At 35.0% G+C, this 16,839-nt stretch overlaps 1 protein-coding gene across 4 annotated transcripts in view; it reads left to right on the top strand.

Moving 5' to 3' along the window:
* Window positions 1-16,839, top strand: part of FOXJ3 (forkhead box J3) — a 130,557-nt gene that overhangs the window by 95,758 nt on the left and 17,960 nt on the right. Inside the window, exons 6-8 of one of the 4 annotated variants that reach the window (XM_068539655.1) lie at window positions 1,491-1,592; window positions 13,704-13,832; window positions 16,062-16,236. In XM_068539655.1, coding sequence (XP_068395756.1) covers window positions 1,491-1,592; window positions 13,704-13,832; window positions 16,062-16,236 — 406 coding nt within the window. The remainder of the gene's footprint in view (window positions 1-1,490; window positions 1,593-13,703; window positions 13,833-16,061; window positions 16,237-16,839) is intronic. The other 3 variants (XM_068539656.1, XM_068539657.1, XM_068539658.1) reach the window with 3 other exon arrangements.

The raw sequence follows: 16,839 nt of genomic DNA, 5'->3' as shown, positions 1-16,839 counted from the left end.
TTACTGTGCATTTCAGGTACTATGCTAAGTGCTTTACATAAATTATTTCATTAATGCTCTTAACAGACCTCTAAAGGAAGTGGCATAATCCTCCTATAGATGAGGAAAAGAGTATAAAGGTTGAGTAATTTGCATGAAATCACACAACACAGGCTTGCCTCTTGTTACCAGTGAGGAGGAGTGAGAATTAGATAGTGAACCAGTAGTCTGGAATGAGATGACTGAGTTGAGTTAGAGGAACATGAGATTTGCATCTTTCTAAAGTAATCTTCTGTGTTAATTTATCTAAATTAGCTGGCACCAAAGTTGGGGCATAAATTGTAGCTAAATTGGCAGGCACCAAAGTTGGGGCATAGACAGAGCTGTCTTTGTAGTTCTTCCATTTGTATTTCTGAAGTGCTTTTCCATGTTCACCTAACTCTCAGTGTGTATCCAGCACGTAAGTAGTAGATTCTACCTTCTAGGGGTGACCCTTGTCTTTTCCTTTTTTCAAGATGTCTGTTCCCTACCCTCTTGGATTATCTGATGAAAGAAATTCATGCCAAGGGATTAAGTGATAAATAAGTCAATCTTAGAAATGTTTTTCAGTGAAATTACTCTTTATTTTGAGAGAGAGAAAGGAGTTATCACAATCTATATCCAAAATTCTAAATGTAGAAAACCTATATTGATTTTTGACACCCATGTTAGCTCTATAAACAATGTATATGAAATTGTGTTATTTAGGATATTGTTCAGTTGCATTAACAGACAAAGGAAGACAAAACTACACCTGAGAGGCTTAAACCAGATAGATTTATTTCTCTCTTAGGTAAAAGTCCAAGCTGAGAGGTGGATCAGATGGATAACCAGCTCTGTTCCACAAGGTCATTCAGATGTTTCCTTCTAATCTTATCTTTCCAGTGTTCCCCAGGGTATTACCTTCAGCTTTCTGATTATGCAGGATCACCACCACCACATCTGTGTCACAGGCCTGCAATAAGAGGGAAAGAGGATGGAGGGCAAGCAAGTTCCTTTCAAAGACATGACCCAGAAGTTGCACACATCACTCTTGCTCACATCCCATTTGTCGCACCTTAATCACATGGCTACAACTAGCTGCAAATGAGTCTGGAAAAGGTGGTCTTTAGCTGGGCAGAGATGAGTTGATAACTACAGGGATCTATTGCTAAAAGGGAGCAGAGGGGAGAATGAGTGTTACCCGATTATTAGTAGTCTCCACTACAAAAGTTTATCTCTAATTTTGGCAAACCTATCCCACAACTAGTTAAAAGAGTTGGTAAGGAGTAGCCATACCAATGGACTTTGTGATTATCAGGTTAGTAGCATAATAAAATATAGTAGAAGAGAATTCAGTAATGATTTTAAGTTTATTTTCAGAAACAAAGCACAAAACTGGATGTTGGAGAATTTGATGAAATAACTTCAAATTGTGTTAAAGTTGGTGGTTTTATGAGCTAATAATTATTTATTTTGTTCTTGTATTTTAGGCCTCAACTCCATATAGCATAGATTCAGATTCTTTGGGAATGGAGTGTATTATTTCGGGAAGTGCCTCTCCAACTCTGGCAATCAACACTGTGACTAACAAAGTAATTCTATTTTTTTGAACACTTTTGAAATGTCATTGAGTAATACATTTAATTTGCTTTTATAGTAACAGTAGATTACTGTATGGTTGAGTTTAAAGATGATATAAATTTGACCAAACCATACATGGCAGTTTGAAAGCTGAATCCACAATGCTTTTAGCTTTACACAAGTTAGAAGTAAATAAATAATTCTCTGGAAAAATTGGAAGATGCTTATTGGGAAGCTCTATATTAAATTTAAATTCTTGACACTACCAATCCCATTGAATTTTTGAGTCCAGCATTTTATTGAATCAATTTGTTTCAAAATCATTGATTACCCCTCTAAACATGTGATTTAAAAAGAGATTGACAAATAACCAGGGCGTCAACAGAATCCAGTAAAATAAATAATTCAGACAAACTCAGAGTCCATTAGAACGGTGGTCAACCTCTTTCATGATATTCAAGTCTAGGTACATACCCAGAAGTGTAGTATGTGGTAGTCTGCTGCAATTTTTGTTTTGTTTTTGTTATTGAAGCAAGGGTCAAAACTTTGTGCTAACTCATTAGATACCTAGTAGGGTACAAATATCTCTTCTTTACAAGGTAGTTTCTTAATCTCATATCTCAAAACCCTAAAAAGGCTCTGGGAGGTTCATGAAATAACTCAGTTCTGTGCATCTAGTTCCTCCATTACTAGACCATGATGAGCACCTTGAAGCCATAATGTATCTCACTCTTGTACTCATACGGTCTGTCAGTCTTGCTTTTACCCTCTCCCCGTCTCCCTTGCTTTCACTTGCTCTTTTTTTTTTTTAATCTCTTCTACTTTCTTGTGCACACACATAAACACAAACATGTATACACTCAGTTGCACTAATACACGTAGTATCTTTGTATTTGTAAAAGGTAATGAACAAGCAGATAGAAGACAGATTATAATCAGAGTGACTAATCAGAATTCCAATTTAGATAGGAAACTTACAACTGAAGTGTAAAGTAATAATTTTTCCCAAATAGCAATACATGGACTGATTCCATCAGAATCATTTAAGGGAGGGGTGGGGTTGTTAGTGTGTACGTGTGTTTGGTGGTGGTAGTAATTCCCAGATTCCATTGCAGGCCTACCAAATCAGTTACTTTATCCTTGTGGGTAGGGCCCAGAAATCTGTACTTTTAAAAATCATCCCTAATGATACCCAGCTAGACTTGAGAATTTCCGGTGAAATAGATGGGTTGGAATCAGAGGTATCCAGTACTGCTCTTTGCGATAGTCCAAGCAGGAGATACTGAGGCCTAAACATAGACAGTTGTGGCTATTAGGAAACAGTTAGAAAGTAGTAACGCTGGGCCTTCGTGACTAAATAAAGGAGCTGGAGTTTTTGGACTTCTGCTTTCAGATATGATAGAATAGCTAGTATCAGATTAACCCTTCTCCCTATCTATATAAAATTACCACCCTGCCTCCCACACCCTGCCCCCCACACCCTGCCCACCAATAAAAAAGAAAGGCATTGGAGAAAAAGACAGGCAGGACTTCAGAAGAGAAGGTCTCAGAAAAAAGGGAAGCACACTGAGATAAGCCCTACGTGTTTTCCCTTGGGACATTTCCCACTTCTCAGTGCATGGCATAGAGGCTGCACAGAAAGCTACAACCTAGAGCAGTCATTGAGCTAGGTATGTAAAAACCAGAGTTTGAGGCTACCAAAGAGCCAGGGCTTAAGGACCAAGATCCTGAGGAATCTCAGAAGTGACCTCAACTGTTCGCAAGCAATATCCAGTTAAGGCATTGGCTAATCCCTAACCTGTGTGTGCTTTGACTCAGACACAGGCAAATCATGTGGATTTTTCACTAGCCAGACTTCAGCAGTCTCACAGAGGTTGGGGGGACAAAAGTTGTAGTTCTTTAAAGAGGGAGCCATGGTAAACACCCCAGTTTTTCAAATTGATACTTAAGAAAGATTATGTTCTATAAGTAAGAGCAAATCAAAATAACACCAGTCTCAAACTGTTACTACGGTGGTATGCTAATATTCCACTTGCCAAAAGAAAACTAAATCCTTTCTGGAAGATAACATATCCCGAGCTTTTGCAAGTTTTCATAAGTAAGGTCTCACTTTCAGTTAGAATTTTCAGACATTCCAGGAAACAAGACCAAATAATTAAATGCCAAGATGGAAAGATAGTATAAACATATCCACAAGTGATCTAGATACTGATTTTTAAATAACTATGACTAATATGTTGAAGAAAATAGATGAATTATAGAAAATTTATCAGAATTGGAATCTGTATGGAAGAATCAAGAGAACTGAAAAATATAATAACTGAAATTAAGAATTAAATAGATGGATTTAACAGCAGATTAGACACAGCAGAGGAGACAATCAGTGAACTGGAAGATAGGTCAATAGAAAATATGCTGGTTGAAAAACAAAGAATGGAAAATTCAAAGAAGCTTAAGAGATAAATGGGATACAGGGAAAAGATCTAACAAACTTGTCATTAGTGTTCCAGAAGAGAAGCAAAAGGGAATAGAGAAGAAGCAATATTTTAATTTTCTAAGACTGATGAAAGATAACACAGTACAGATTCAAGAAGTTCTGAGAACCCCAAGAAGGACTAATTAAAAGAAAACCTTATCAGACAAATAAAAGTCAAACTGCTAAAGAACAAGGATTTTTTTTAAAAAAAATCTTAAAATCAGAGGAAAATAACAGGCAACTTCAAAGGAACACACTGAATTCTGAATAGAAATGATAAAAGTCAGATACCACCAGAATGAAATTTTTGTAGTGCTGAAAGGAAATAACTGCCAATCCAGAATTCTAAAATCAGAATTTCTATGAAAAATGAAGGTTAAGTAAATTGGCTTTTACAGAAACAAAATGTGAGAGAATGTTACAGTATTAAAAAATTAAAGGAGGTTAATTTTTCAGATAGAAGGAAAATTATCCTGTGCAGAAAAGAATGAAGAACACCAAAAGAGTATGCATGTCAGTAAATAAAAATATGTATCAAGTGATTAAAACAATAGCAGTTCTGTTATAGAACATAGTGCTTTGGAGTCTAAAATACTTGTAGAAGTTAAAGTACATGACAAAACTAGAGTAAGGCATTAGGAAATATATTGCAGTTAATGTCTTTGCATTGTATGGGAAGTGGTAAAAGTACTAAGTCAAGGGCATGAGGTAAAATCTAGGGCAGTGATTCTTAACACTTCAGCATATATCAGAATAACTAGGAGGGCTTGTTAAAACCCAGATTACTGGGCCTTACCCTGAGAGCTTCTGATTCTCTAGGTCTGAGTTGGGGTCTGAAAAATTGCATTTCTGACACGTTCTCAGATAACGGTCATGTACTGGTCCAAGTTCCTTACCTTATGAACCACTGCTCTAGGTTACTACAAGAATAGTAAAAGAATATTACCAAGTAAGGAAAAATAATAAATCCTTGGTTAATCCAAAAGTAGGCGAGAAAGGAGAAAAAAAAATGAACAGAGAAAAGATGGGAACACAGGAAAATAAAAAGTATTTAAATCTAATTACATTAAGGAATACATTAAATGTAAATGTGCTAAATATTCATTTAAAAGCCAAAGAGTCTTTTCTGACCACAACAGCATGAAACTAGAAATCAACCTTAGAAAGAGAACTGAGAAAAAAATGATTACATGGAGAGTAACCAGCATGCTACTAAAAAGCCAATGCATCAGCAATGAAATCAAAGAGGAAATTTAAAAATACTTGAGACAAATGACAACGAAAACACAACCATACAAAATCTATGGGATGCAGCAAAAGCAGTTCTTAGAGGGAAGTTCATTGCAATACAGGCCTCCTTCAAAAAACAGGAAAAAATCTCAAATAACCTAACCTACCACCTAAAAGAATTAGAAAAAGAAGAATAAACAAAACGTAAAGTCAGCAGAAGGAAAGAAATAATAGCGATTAAAAAAAGGTAGAAAAAACTCAATAAAACCAAGAGCTGGTTCTGTGAAGGGGCAAACAAAATCGACAAACCTCTGGCCAGGCTCACCAAGCAGAAAAGAGGGAGCACCCAAATAAACAAAATAATGAATGAAAGAAGAGAAATAACAACTGATACTGCAGAAATACAAAAAACCATAAGAGAATACTATGAACAATTATATGCCAACAGATTGAACAGCCTAGAAGAAGTGGACAAGTTTCTAGAAACACAACAGCCTACCAAAACTGAATCAAGAAGAAATAGATAATTCAGCAGAGGTGAATTATCCTGCAAACAAAAGTCCAGGACCAGATGGCTTCACTGGGGAAATCTACCAGACATGCAAAGAAGAACTTATACTGATCCTTCTCAAACTCTTCCAAAAGACTGAAGAGGAGGGAACACTCTCAAAGTCATTCTATGAAGCCACTATCACTCTGATACCAAAACCAGACAAAGATAATAACAAAAAAGAAAATGACAGGGCAGTATCTTTGATTAATACAGATGCAGAAATTCTCAACAAAATATTAGCAAGCCAAATGCAACAACACATAAAAAAGATATTACACCACAATCAAGTTGGATTCGTCCCAGGGTCACAAGAATGGATCAATATATGCAAATCAATCAATGTGATACACCACATCAACAAAAGAAAAGACAAAAACCACATAATCATCTCAATAGATGCAGAAAAAACATTTGATAAAATTCAACATCCATTCATGATAAAAACTCTTACCAAAGTGAGTGTAGAGGGAACCCATCTCAACCTAATAAAAGCTATTTATGATAAACCCACAGCCAACATAATACTAAACCATGAAAAGCTGAAAGCCTTCCTGCTAAAGTCTGGAACAAGACAAGGATGCCCACTCTCACCACTTCTATCCAATAGATAAAATTGTCATTATATGCAGATAACATGATACTGTATATAGAAAACCCTAAAGACTTCACACAAAAACTATTAGATCTGATAAACGAATTCAGCAAGGTAGCAGGGTACAAGATTAACATACAGAAATCTGTTGCATTTCTTTACACTTAACAATGAAATGTCAGAAAGGGAAAGTAAAAAAAAAACAATCCCTTTTAAAATTGCATCAAAAAAAATACTTAGGAATAAACCTGACCGAGGAGGTGAAAGATTAATATGCTGAGAAGTATAAAATATTGGTAAATTGAAGATGATTCAAAGAAATGGAAAGATATCCCATGCTCTTGGATTGGAAGAATTAATATTGTTAAAATGGCCATACTGTCCAAAGCAATCTGCAGACTTAACGCAATCCCTGTCAAATTACCCATGACATTTTTCACAGAACTAGAACAAATAATCCTAAAATTTATGTGGAACCATAAAAGAACCAGAATTGCCAAAGCAATCCTGAGGGAAAGGAACAAAGCTGGAGGCATAAGCTTCCCAGACTTCAGACAATACTGCAAAGCTACAGTAATCAAAACAGCATGGTATTGGCACAAAAACAGACATATGGATCAAGGGAACAGAATACAGAGCCCAGAAATAAACCCACACACCTACGGTCAATTAATCTTTGACAAAGGAGGCAAGAATACACAATTGAGAAATGACAAGTCTCTTCAGCAAGTGGTATTGGGAAAGCTGGACCACTGCATGTAAATCAGTGAAGTTAGAACACACCCTCACACCATACACAGTAAACTCAAAATGACTTAAAAACTTAAATATAAGACATAACACCATAAAACTAGAAGAGAACATAGGCAATACATTCTCTGACATAAATCATAGCAGTGTTTTCTTAGGTCACTCTCCCAAGGCAATAGAAATAAAAGCATAAATAAACAGACGGGATCTTATCAAACTTATAAGCTTTTGCACAGCAAAGGAAACCATAAACAAAACGAAAAGACAACCTACAGACTAGGAGAAAATATTTGCAAATGATGGGACCGACAAGGGATTAATTTCTAAAATATACAAACATCTCATACAACTCAATGACAACAACAAAAAACAACCCAATCAAAAAATGGACAGAACACCTAAACAGACATTTCTCCGAAGAGGACATACAGATGGCCAATATGCACATGAAAAGATGCTCAACATCACTAATTATTAGAGAAATGCAAATCAGAACTACAGTGAGGTATCACCTCACTCCAGTCAGAGTGGCCATCATCAAAAAGTCTACAAATAATAAATGCTGGAGAGGGTGTGGAGAAAAGGGAACCCTTCTACACTGTTGGTGGGAATGTAAATTGGTGCAGCCACTGTGGAAAACAGTTCGGAGGTTCCTCAAAAAACTAAAAATAGAGTTGCCATATGATCTAGTGATCCCACTCCTAGGCATATATCTAGAGAAAAGTGTAATTTGAAAAGACATATGCACCCCGGTGTTCATAGCAGCACTATTTACAGTAGCCAAGACATGGAAGCAACCTAAATGTCCATTGACAGATCAATGGATAAAGAAGATGTGGTATGTGTACACATTTTCATTACTCCCAAAAGAAAATCTCATACCCATTAGCATTCATTTCCCATTTCCTCCATCCCCTGGTAACCATTAATTTATTTTCTAACATTCTGGATTTGCCTATTCTGGACCTTTCATGTAAGTGGAATTGCAAAATATATGACCTTTTATGTCTGACTTCTTTCACTAAACACATTTTCAAGGTTCATCCATGTTATGGCATGTATCAGTATTTCATTCCTGTTGTCATATAATTTAACCGTGTCCCAGAATAAAGCTCAAGAACATTCATAAGAATCTAAAAATATAGCACTTAATAATGTAGATTCACAATAGTCTGGCATCCAATAAAAAGTAACCAAGCAAAGAAGCAGTAGAAAACAACCCATAATGAGGCAAAAATCAGTCAATTAGAACTGACCCGGAAGTGACACGCATGATAGAACTAGTAGAAAAGGACATTAAAACAGTTATCATGAGCCAAGATATGGAAATAACCTAAGTGTCTATCGATAGATGAATGGATAGAGAAGATGTGGTATGTAATATACAATGGAATAATGTTCAACCATGAGAAAGAAAGAAATCCTGCCGTTCGTGACAAAATGGATGGACCTTGAAGGCCTTATGCCAAGTGAAATAAGTCAGGCAGAGAAAGACAAACACTGTATGATATCACTTATATGTGGAATCTTAAAAGGCCAAACTCAGAGAAACAGAATAGAATGGTGCTTACTGGGGGCCTAGGGGGTGGGGAGAAGTGGGGAGATGGTCAAAGAGAACTTTTCGTTGTAAGATGATTAAGTTTTGGGAATCTAATATATAGCGTGGTGATTACAGGCATGATACTACAACACTGTTGCTAGGAGAAAAGTTGCTAGGAGAGTAGGTCTTAAATGTTCTCACCACAAAGAGAAATGGTAATTATGTAAGGTGATGGAGGTGTTAGCTAATGCTATGATGGTAGTGATTTTGTAATACATAAGTATATCAAACTAGTACATTGTGTACCTTAAATTTATACAATGTTATATGTCAATTATATCTCAAGCCGGGGGCTAGGGGGTGGGGGGAACTGTTAATGTAACTATATTTTATGGAAGTTCAGGTTGAACATGTGTATAGACACGTGGAAGATATTTAAAAACCCAAATCAAACTCCTTAGGGATAAAAATATGTCCCAGTTGAAAAATAAACTAGATGGGATTAACAGCAGATTAGGCATTGTAGAAGGAAAGATGTGAACTTGAAGATATAGCAATAAAAGCTATCCAAAGTGAAACACAGAGAAAAGACTGTAAGAAAGTAAATAGAGTATTAGTGAGCTGTGGGGACAGCTTCAGGCAACCTATAGTATGTGTAATTGAAGTTCCTGATGTAAATCAGGATCTACACAGAGCAATTAAGGACACCAGAAATGATAACTGTGTGGGTAAATATAAAGCTTTTTTTTAAAAAAATGTAAATCTCTTTAAAGGATAACTGTGTAAAGCAAAAAAATATGGGAAGGCAAAAGTAAAGCCATCGTTCACAGAAGACATCATTATTCATATGGAAAATTCAACAGAATCTACAGATAAACTCTTGGAATTAATAAGTGAATTTACCAAGGTGTCAATATTAGATCAGTGTTGGATTTTAGAAGTCAGTTATTTTTCTGTGTTAGCCATGGACAGTTAGAAAATACAATTTAAAAGATAATACTTAAATTAACATTCAAAAACATCAAGTACAGAGACACCTCATTTTATTGTGCTTAGCTGTATTGCGCTCCCCAGATATTGGGCTTTTTACAAATTGAAGGTTTGTGGCAACCCTGTGTTGCCAGCTGATGGTTAACATTTTTTACCAATAAAGTATTTTTAAATTAAGGTATATGCATTGTTTCTGTAGACATAATGCTATTGCACACTTAGTAGACTACAGTACATTGTAAACATAACTTTCATGTGCACTGGGAGACCAGAAAATTTGTGTGAGTTGCTTTATTTCAATACTTGCTTTATTGCAGTGGTCTGGAACCAAACCCGCAATAACTCTGAGGTAGCTAGGATTAAATGAAAGATGAACTCTGCACAGAAAACTATAAAAAATTACTGAGAGAGAACAAAGGGGGTATAAATAAGTAGATATATAATTTTCATAGAGAAGATTATTGTAAAGAAGTCAGTTTTTCCTGAGTTTATCTACAGATGTAATATCCCAACCAAAATTCCACAATGCTTTTTTTAGGGGAAGGAAGATAGTAGGAAATGACCAGCTGATTTTGAAAGATAAATGAGACTCCAAATGGTAAACAGTAGTTGAAGAAAATGTTGAAGAAAAAGATAAAAGAGGATTTATACTTCCAAATATCAAGAGTAAACCTACAATAATTGAAAGTGTAATATTGGCATAAGAATAGACACATAGAATTATGGAACAGAGTTCAGTGATGTCTTTCAACAAATGGTGCTGAATCAATAGAAAAGTGAGATTATTTCATGCACAAAAATCAATTTCAGATGGATTTGAGACCTTAATATAAATGATAAAGTTCTCAATTGGATGAAAAAGAATAAAATATGTTTTAAAAAGTAGAATGAAGGAAGTAACAAAAGATTAAGAGCCAATGCTAACACAACACACAACAAAGCTTTACGTAATCCTTTAGCTAAATTTACTGCAAAAGGACAGAAAAGGATATATACGTTGTATGAAACGAGTCATTAATGGTAGAAGTCTGCATGGTGGTTACCTGTAACAGGAGATATGCGGATGGATAATGACTGGCTGGTGAATGATGATTGGGAGAGTTCATGAGTGGGCCTTCTGGTGTGCAGGTATGTTCTGTATCGGTGGTTCTGTGATCTGTGGACACCTGAGTAACCAATACCCTTTTGGGGATTCCATGATAATACTAAAATGCTATTTGCCTTTTCCTTTATTTTTGTGTTTTCACAGATGCAGCAAAAGCAATAATATGTAAACATTAGCACAAGTCAAGGCAGTGACACCTGACTGTACTAGTAGTCATTGTATTCTTCACAGCCACACACCCTTCAGATTAAAAAAAAAAAAAAACTAGTTAAGAATATCCTTGATGATGCAGGAAAAATAATTTTATTAAATTGTGACCTTTGAGTATACGTTTTTAAGAATCTGTGTGGTGAAATGGGAAGTACGCATGAAACGCTTAAACTGTGTATACCGAAGTACAGTGGTTGCTTCAAGGAAGAGCATTTGTGTTGATCTAGCCACTTTGTTCATGGAGCATTGATTTTACTTGAAAGAACAACTGACACTATTATTCAGATTTGGGTATTTGGCAGATATTTTCTTGAAAATGAATAAAGTAAGCCTCTCACTTAAAGGAAAACAGTTGACAGTATCTCTTGCCAATGGAAAAATTTGAGCTTTTAAGCAAAACATACAGGTTTGGAAAACTTACATCCACCACAGTGAGTCTGATAGCTTCATAGTCTTTACACACTTTTCCAATGAGATTATTGGTAATGTTAACAAGTGTGATGTTTTGATGTTGTGTAATGAAATATGTCAGTATTTGGAAGATCTGCATAACTTAGTGAATGATATTTTCCAAATGACCAATGCATAATGTTATAAAATCATGCATGGGTAAATGATCCATTCAAAGTCCGAGGTGGAAAGTGGATTATAATGTGAAAGAGTATGAAAATTTATTCATATGGTTTCAGATGTTACATTGCAACTAATCTTTAAAAAATTGTCACTTGTCATATTTTTGTGTAGTATCAAAAAAGACTATCCACAGTTATCTGAAAAGTCTATTAAAATATGCTTCCCTTTTCCAAGCATACATATATATATGTATATATATATGTATATATATGATGCTGGGTTTTCTTTCTATACTTCCACCTAAACAACATATTGCAACAGATGGAATGCAGAAGCAGATATGAGAATCGAACTGTTTCCTGTTAAGCCAGGCTTTGAAATTTACAAAAATGTAAAACAGTGGTACCCTTCTAATTTTACTTATTTATTGAGGGAAAATATTTTTGTTAACATATAGTTGAGTTTGTAATAGTTATTTTTAAATTAGTATTTAAAATTTTTTAAATTTCTAATATGCCAGTTATTGATAAATATATCAAAATAAACAAAAGCTCCTTGCCTCCTTAATATTTAAGACTGCAAAAGGGTTCTAAGATCAAAGTTTGAGAATTGCTGTTGATTACGTGATTCCATGAGTATGCCCGTTTTATAATTAATAAACTACTAACAACTCGTGTATTTTCCTCTCCATAATATGTTACATTTTAATAAAAATCTTATCCTCCTTAGCTATGAGGATTTGTCCAAGATGGTGGGAAGTATTTCTGACTTGAGTGATAGGTAACTAAGCATGGACAGGAGAGAATGAGCAGCCAGCAGAATGACCATGGGATGCTTGTAATTTGCTGATATTGTATTGCTTAAGAGCCCATAAGGTTGATTTTTTAAAAACTGAAATTTACGCTGGAAATATTGACCAGAAAAATCTTTGCCATAGTTTTATTTCCTCTCATTTTTCCTTATACTCTTTTCGCTTACTAGTTCCTAGACACATGATTGTTCCTAGCTGATGTGAATGTGAGACAGTTTGGTTTTGCCTGAAGTATTGAGGCATATATGCCTAGTTTTCCAGGTTTTGGCCTCTTTTGGCAAATGAGCATTGAGCATGACCCCATTTTCAGCACAGACAGAAGGGTGGTAATAGCTCAGTTGGTCATTCAATTCAGCAAGTATTTATTATGTGTATACTGAGTAGAAAACATTATGCTGCTTATGATTATTTATTGGGGAACTCAAGTTGCTAACAGTCTAGTAGTGGATAAAAATATGATAAAAATTAGTTACACCATAAAATCAAAAGTATTAATTTTTCCCATGAAAGTAGGAGCATAGAAGGGAAAATTGGTAGTAGAATCTGAATAGAACTTTAAAGGATAGTTAGACTAGTTTTCTGTTTTAAAAATATCTTTTTTGTTGTTGTTTCTAATTAAAAATGATAATGCACATTATAAACATACTCAGGCATTGTAAAAATATACACTATCAGTGACAGAAGTCTTCAGGAATACCCAACCCCCTGCCAGTTAACCATTGTTAACAGTTTGATACATAGTTCTTTCATGTCTAATGCATATGTTAGCATATTATTGTTATTTTAAAAATCAGATCACATATTTATGATTCTGCAATTGTGTTGGACAGTTAAGTTTACAATTTTCAATATTATAAACACTATGATGCCTAAATTCTATTTTTTGTGTCCTTTTTTTTTGATGCCTAAGATTTTGAAAGAACACTGATTTTGCTTAAAGCTTGAGTAAAAATAAGTTTATGCATTATAGAAATATTTAACAGTAAAAATCTGTTATAACCCCCTCTTATTAAATGTCGATGAACTAATTATACCTTTTAGAAAATTGAATTTATGTACCCCTGGATGGGATATATCCTTTAGTTTGAAAGTAAATTATCAATATTTCATGGTGAACATGGAGTTAGCGATGTAGAGCATGGATTTGGGGTAGGTAAACACCAAAGGAAAGACCAGTAACATTTTGTTTTCCTTCCATCTACCAGGTTAGTTGTATTTTTGTAGAGTTGCTTAAAAAGTACTCTTTATAGTAGGAACTACTTATTCGAATGTTGCTGTTCTTTTCATTGTAGGTAACATTGTACAACACTGATCAGGATGGTAGTGATAGCCCACGCAGTAGCCTTAACAACAGTCTCTCAGATCAGAGTTTGGCATCTGTTAATTTGAACAGTGTTGGAAGTGTGCATAGTTACACACCGGTAAGTCTTGGTGAAGTTAACTCCTTTGCTGAGTACTCATTTAGAGCTTAAAACGGAACCAAATGTAATTGAAATGCAAATAAAAAGTGAAGATGTATATTTCTCACTGATCAAATTGATCATTAGCTTAGATAAGTAGAGCAGATTTCTATTATATTTTAGCAAGTTAGATACAAATATATTGTTGTACAATGTTATATATTTTGGTCTACTTCATCTGTTCTCTGTCCAAGTGAAACACAATTGGAATAGGAAAAGAATTTTTACTTTAGTCTTCTAAAGCTATGTTTGATGATATTTTACAGTCCTTGGTAAAAGAGCTTAGAGGATATGTATATCACCTAGTTTCCCAGAAGCATATCTAAGAAGGGGATTTTACGAACCCCAAAGGTTAGGATGACCTGGTACTCAGTTGTTAACCAGTCTTGTATTTTCAGTTTGGGTCTGGAAAACAAAGCTATGCTATAAAGGGACCTGTGTGAGTATTCTTGCGCCTGTGCTGACCCTTCCGTTATCAGATACTTCTTTTCAAATCATCTTGCAACTGTCCTCCCCGGTAGACAGAACAGAGCTGGAGAGAGCCATACGCCACACTGTTCATAAATTTGATCTCATCAGATCTCTCCCTGTTCCAAGATGAGTAATAGGTAAAAACTTTACACAGAAAAAAGATATAAGGGGGAGGGGGACCTGAAATAAGAAAATAACACGAGGGGAACAAATTCAGAGAGCAGTTTTAAAACTCACCTTGAATGTAGGAAAAGAGAAAGAAGACAACTCAAAACTGTTAACAGTGCTCTGGGGGAAAAAATTTAAAATATTTTTCGAGAATGCAGAAGAAACAGATAAAGGAATAACAATTATGTAAAAGAATACGATAGATATGGAGAATTGCGAATTATAGGTGTCCCCAAATAGTTGGTACAGAAGCAGTTTTCAGAAGAAATAGAGAACAAAAGGGTTACTGAGTTCTAAGAAAAGTTAATGGGAAAAACACTATATCTAGACACATCATAACGAATTTTTAAATTTCAGAAGTAATCATAGATACTCTAGCAGAAGAAATAAGGTACATTCAGAGAAACACAAATCATACCTCTCTTCCATAATACTAAATGCCCGAAGATGATGGAACACTTTATACAGAGTGTCAAGGGGATAGGTTTGGAATTATAAATATTATGCCCACCAAATTTTCATTCAGTTGTGAAGTCAAGAAAAAGACATTAATTCTTTGATACACAGAGTTTAGAAAGCATCCTACCCTTGTTTTCATGCACCCTTCCTGAAAAAAATTACGTATTTAGCTGATCAGGTGATGAATTAAAGTACTCAGTAATGATGAAGTCATGTGCCAGTGGTGGAGCCATTCCCCTACACAAAACTTGTATTTTTCCATGTCATTGTAGACTCCTTGTAAGCATCATTTTGAAAGGCTGCATAAATTTATAGCCAGTGTTCATATCTTAATTTTTTCAAAACACTAAACCAAATGGTAGTTTGTTACTGCTTGATATGATCTTTAAGATATATTGCTGATCATGTTTTATTTTATTTCTAGTTGTGCTGTCTTCAGAGATAATTCTTATTTTTTAGGTGTTCATGGTGCTCTTTTTCCTTGCATAGCTCGAGGCCCTGATCCATTCTTTTTTTCTCAGAATCTCCTTTGTCTTTTACCCTTCATTTCTTATTTTCCTTAAGTTTCATTTAAAAAAGAAAAATTTACCTACATTGAAGAGTTAGGTGTGTTGAAGTTCCTTGATGCTTTGGGCAGTGTCATACAACCTGACTCACAGTATTTGAGTTTAAATACTTAAAGATTAATTGAATAAATGAATGAGAAATGTTAGTAGTTTCAGAGTATAGTGAGTTTGAGATGAAATTGCTTCTGTGGAAATCAAGATGAAGACTCCACAGAAACTGGAAGGGTTCCAGGCTTAGCTTATCACTTATTATGACCTTGGGAAGGTCCTTTAACTTTGAATTCTTCCCCCCTACTGTGAAATGTGGGGGTTGGATTAGATTTCTGAGATTCTTCAAGACCTAAGTTAACAATTTGTGGTCTGTCCTTTTATGTATACCCAACTTAACAGACGATAGGAAAGCCGAAGACAGGGAAGTTAATTCCTTTGGATTCTAGAAACTGTTCTGATATTTTCAGTTTTATATGTAACAAACCAATTTTCATATAGAGCTACTAAATTAGTAGTTGTTTTCTTTTAATGTTAGGTGACAAATCATCCAGAACCAGTCCCTCAGTCATTAACTCCTCAACAACAGCCACAGTACAACCTTCCAGAACGAGACAAACAACTACTTTTCTCAGAATATAATTTTGAAGATCTCAGTGCCTCATTTCGGAGCCTTTATAAGTCAGTTTTTGAGCAGTCACTTAGTCAACAAGGTGAGTTTTTTAATACCTCTTTTGTAATTTTTTATTGAAATTTTTTAAAGAATTATTTTCACGTCGCAGCTGTTATAGTTCCTTAATCTTAGAACATTACCATCATGATAAGGATTGAAGGTTCTTTGTGCCTTTACTATAGTCTGTATATATTTTTATCATAGCACAAGAATGGCAGATAAATCTATCTCCTCATGCATGCCTACTTTGTTTGATTACTAGTGGTGTCCTGGAGCATTGTGTTAAAGGATTCTGACACTGCATTTATGCCATGTGGGAAAGACTGCCATGATTAATCAGTGATGTCTAGCATATGAAGTGTTTGAGTGGTAAATGTTGCACCACAAGAATAGATGTGCCTTGCTTTTCTGTTCTGACTGCTGTTAGCAAAGAGATAACTTTTGGAATATGGTAGCACCAAATTTGCAGTTTCATGTACGGCACTTATAAGTGAACACATTAGTTAGTGGTCATTGTTTTGTACAACATACTTAAATCAGATTTAACACTAAAAGTGATACGGGTTGAGATGTACTGTTACATCTCAACCAAATGCTAGATTGTTGCTATTATGTATTACTGTCCTATTAGCTGCTGGTTTAA

This window comes from Eschrichtius robustus, chromosome 3, assembly GCF_028021215.1.
Source record: "Eschrichtius robustus isolate mEscRob2 chromosome 3, mEscRob2.pri, whole genome shotgun sequence".
Classification (NCBI taxonomy): domain Eukaryota; kingdom Metazoa; phylum Chordata; class Mammalia; order Artiodactyla; family Eschrichtiidae; genus Eschrichtius; species Eschrichtius robustus.
This window is presented reverse-complemented; position numbering and strand designations above follow the sequence as displayed.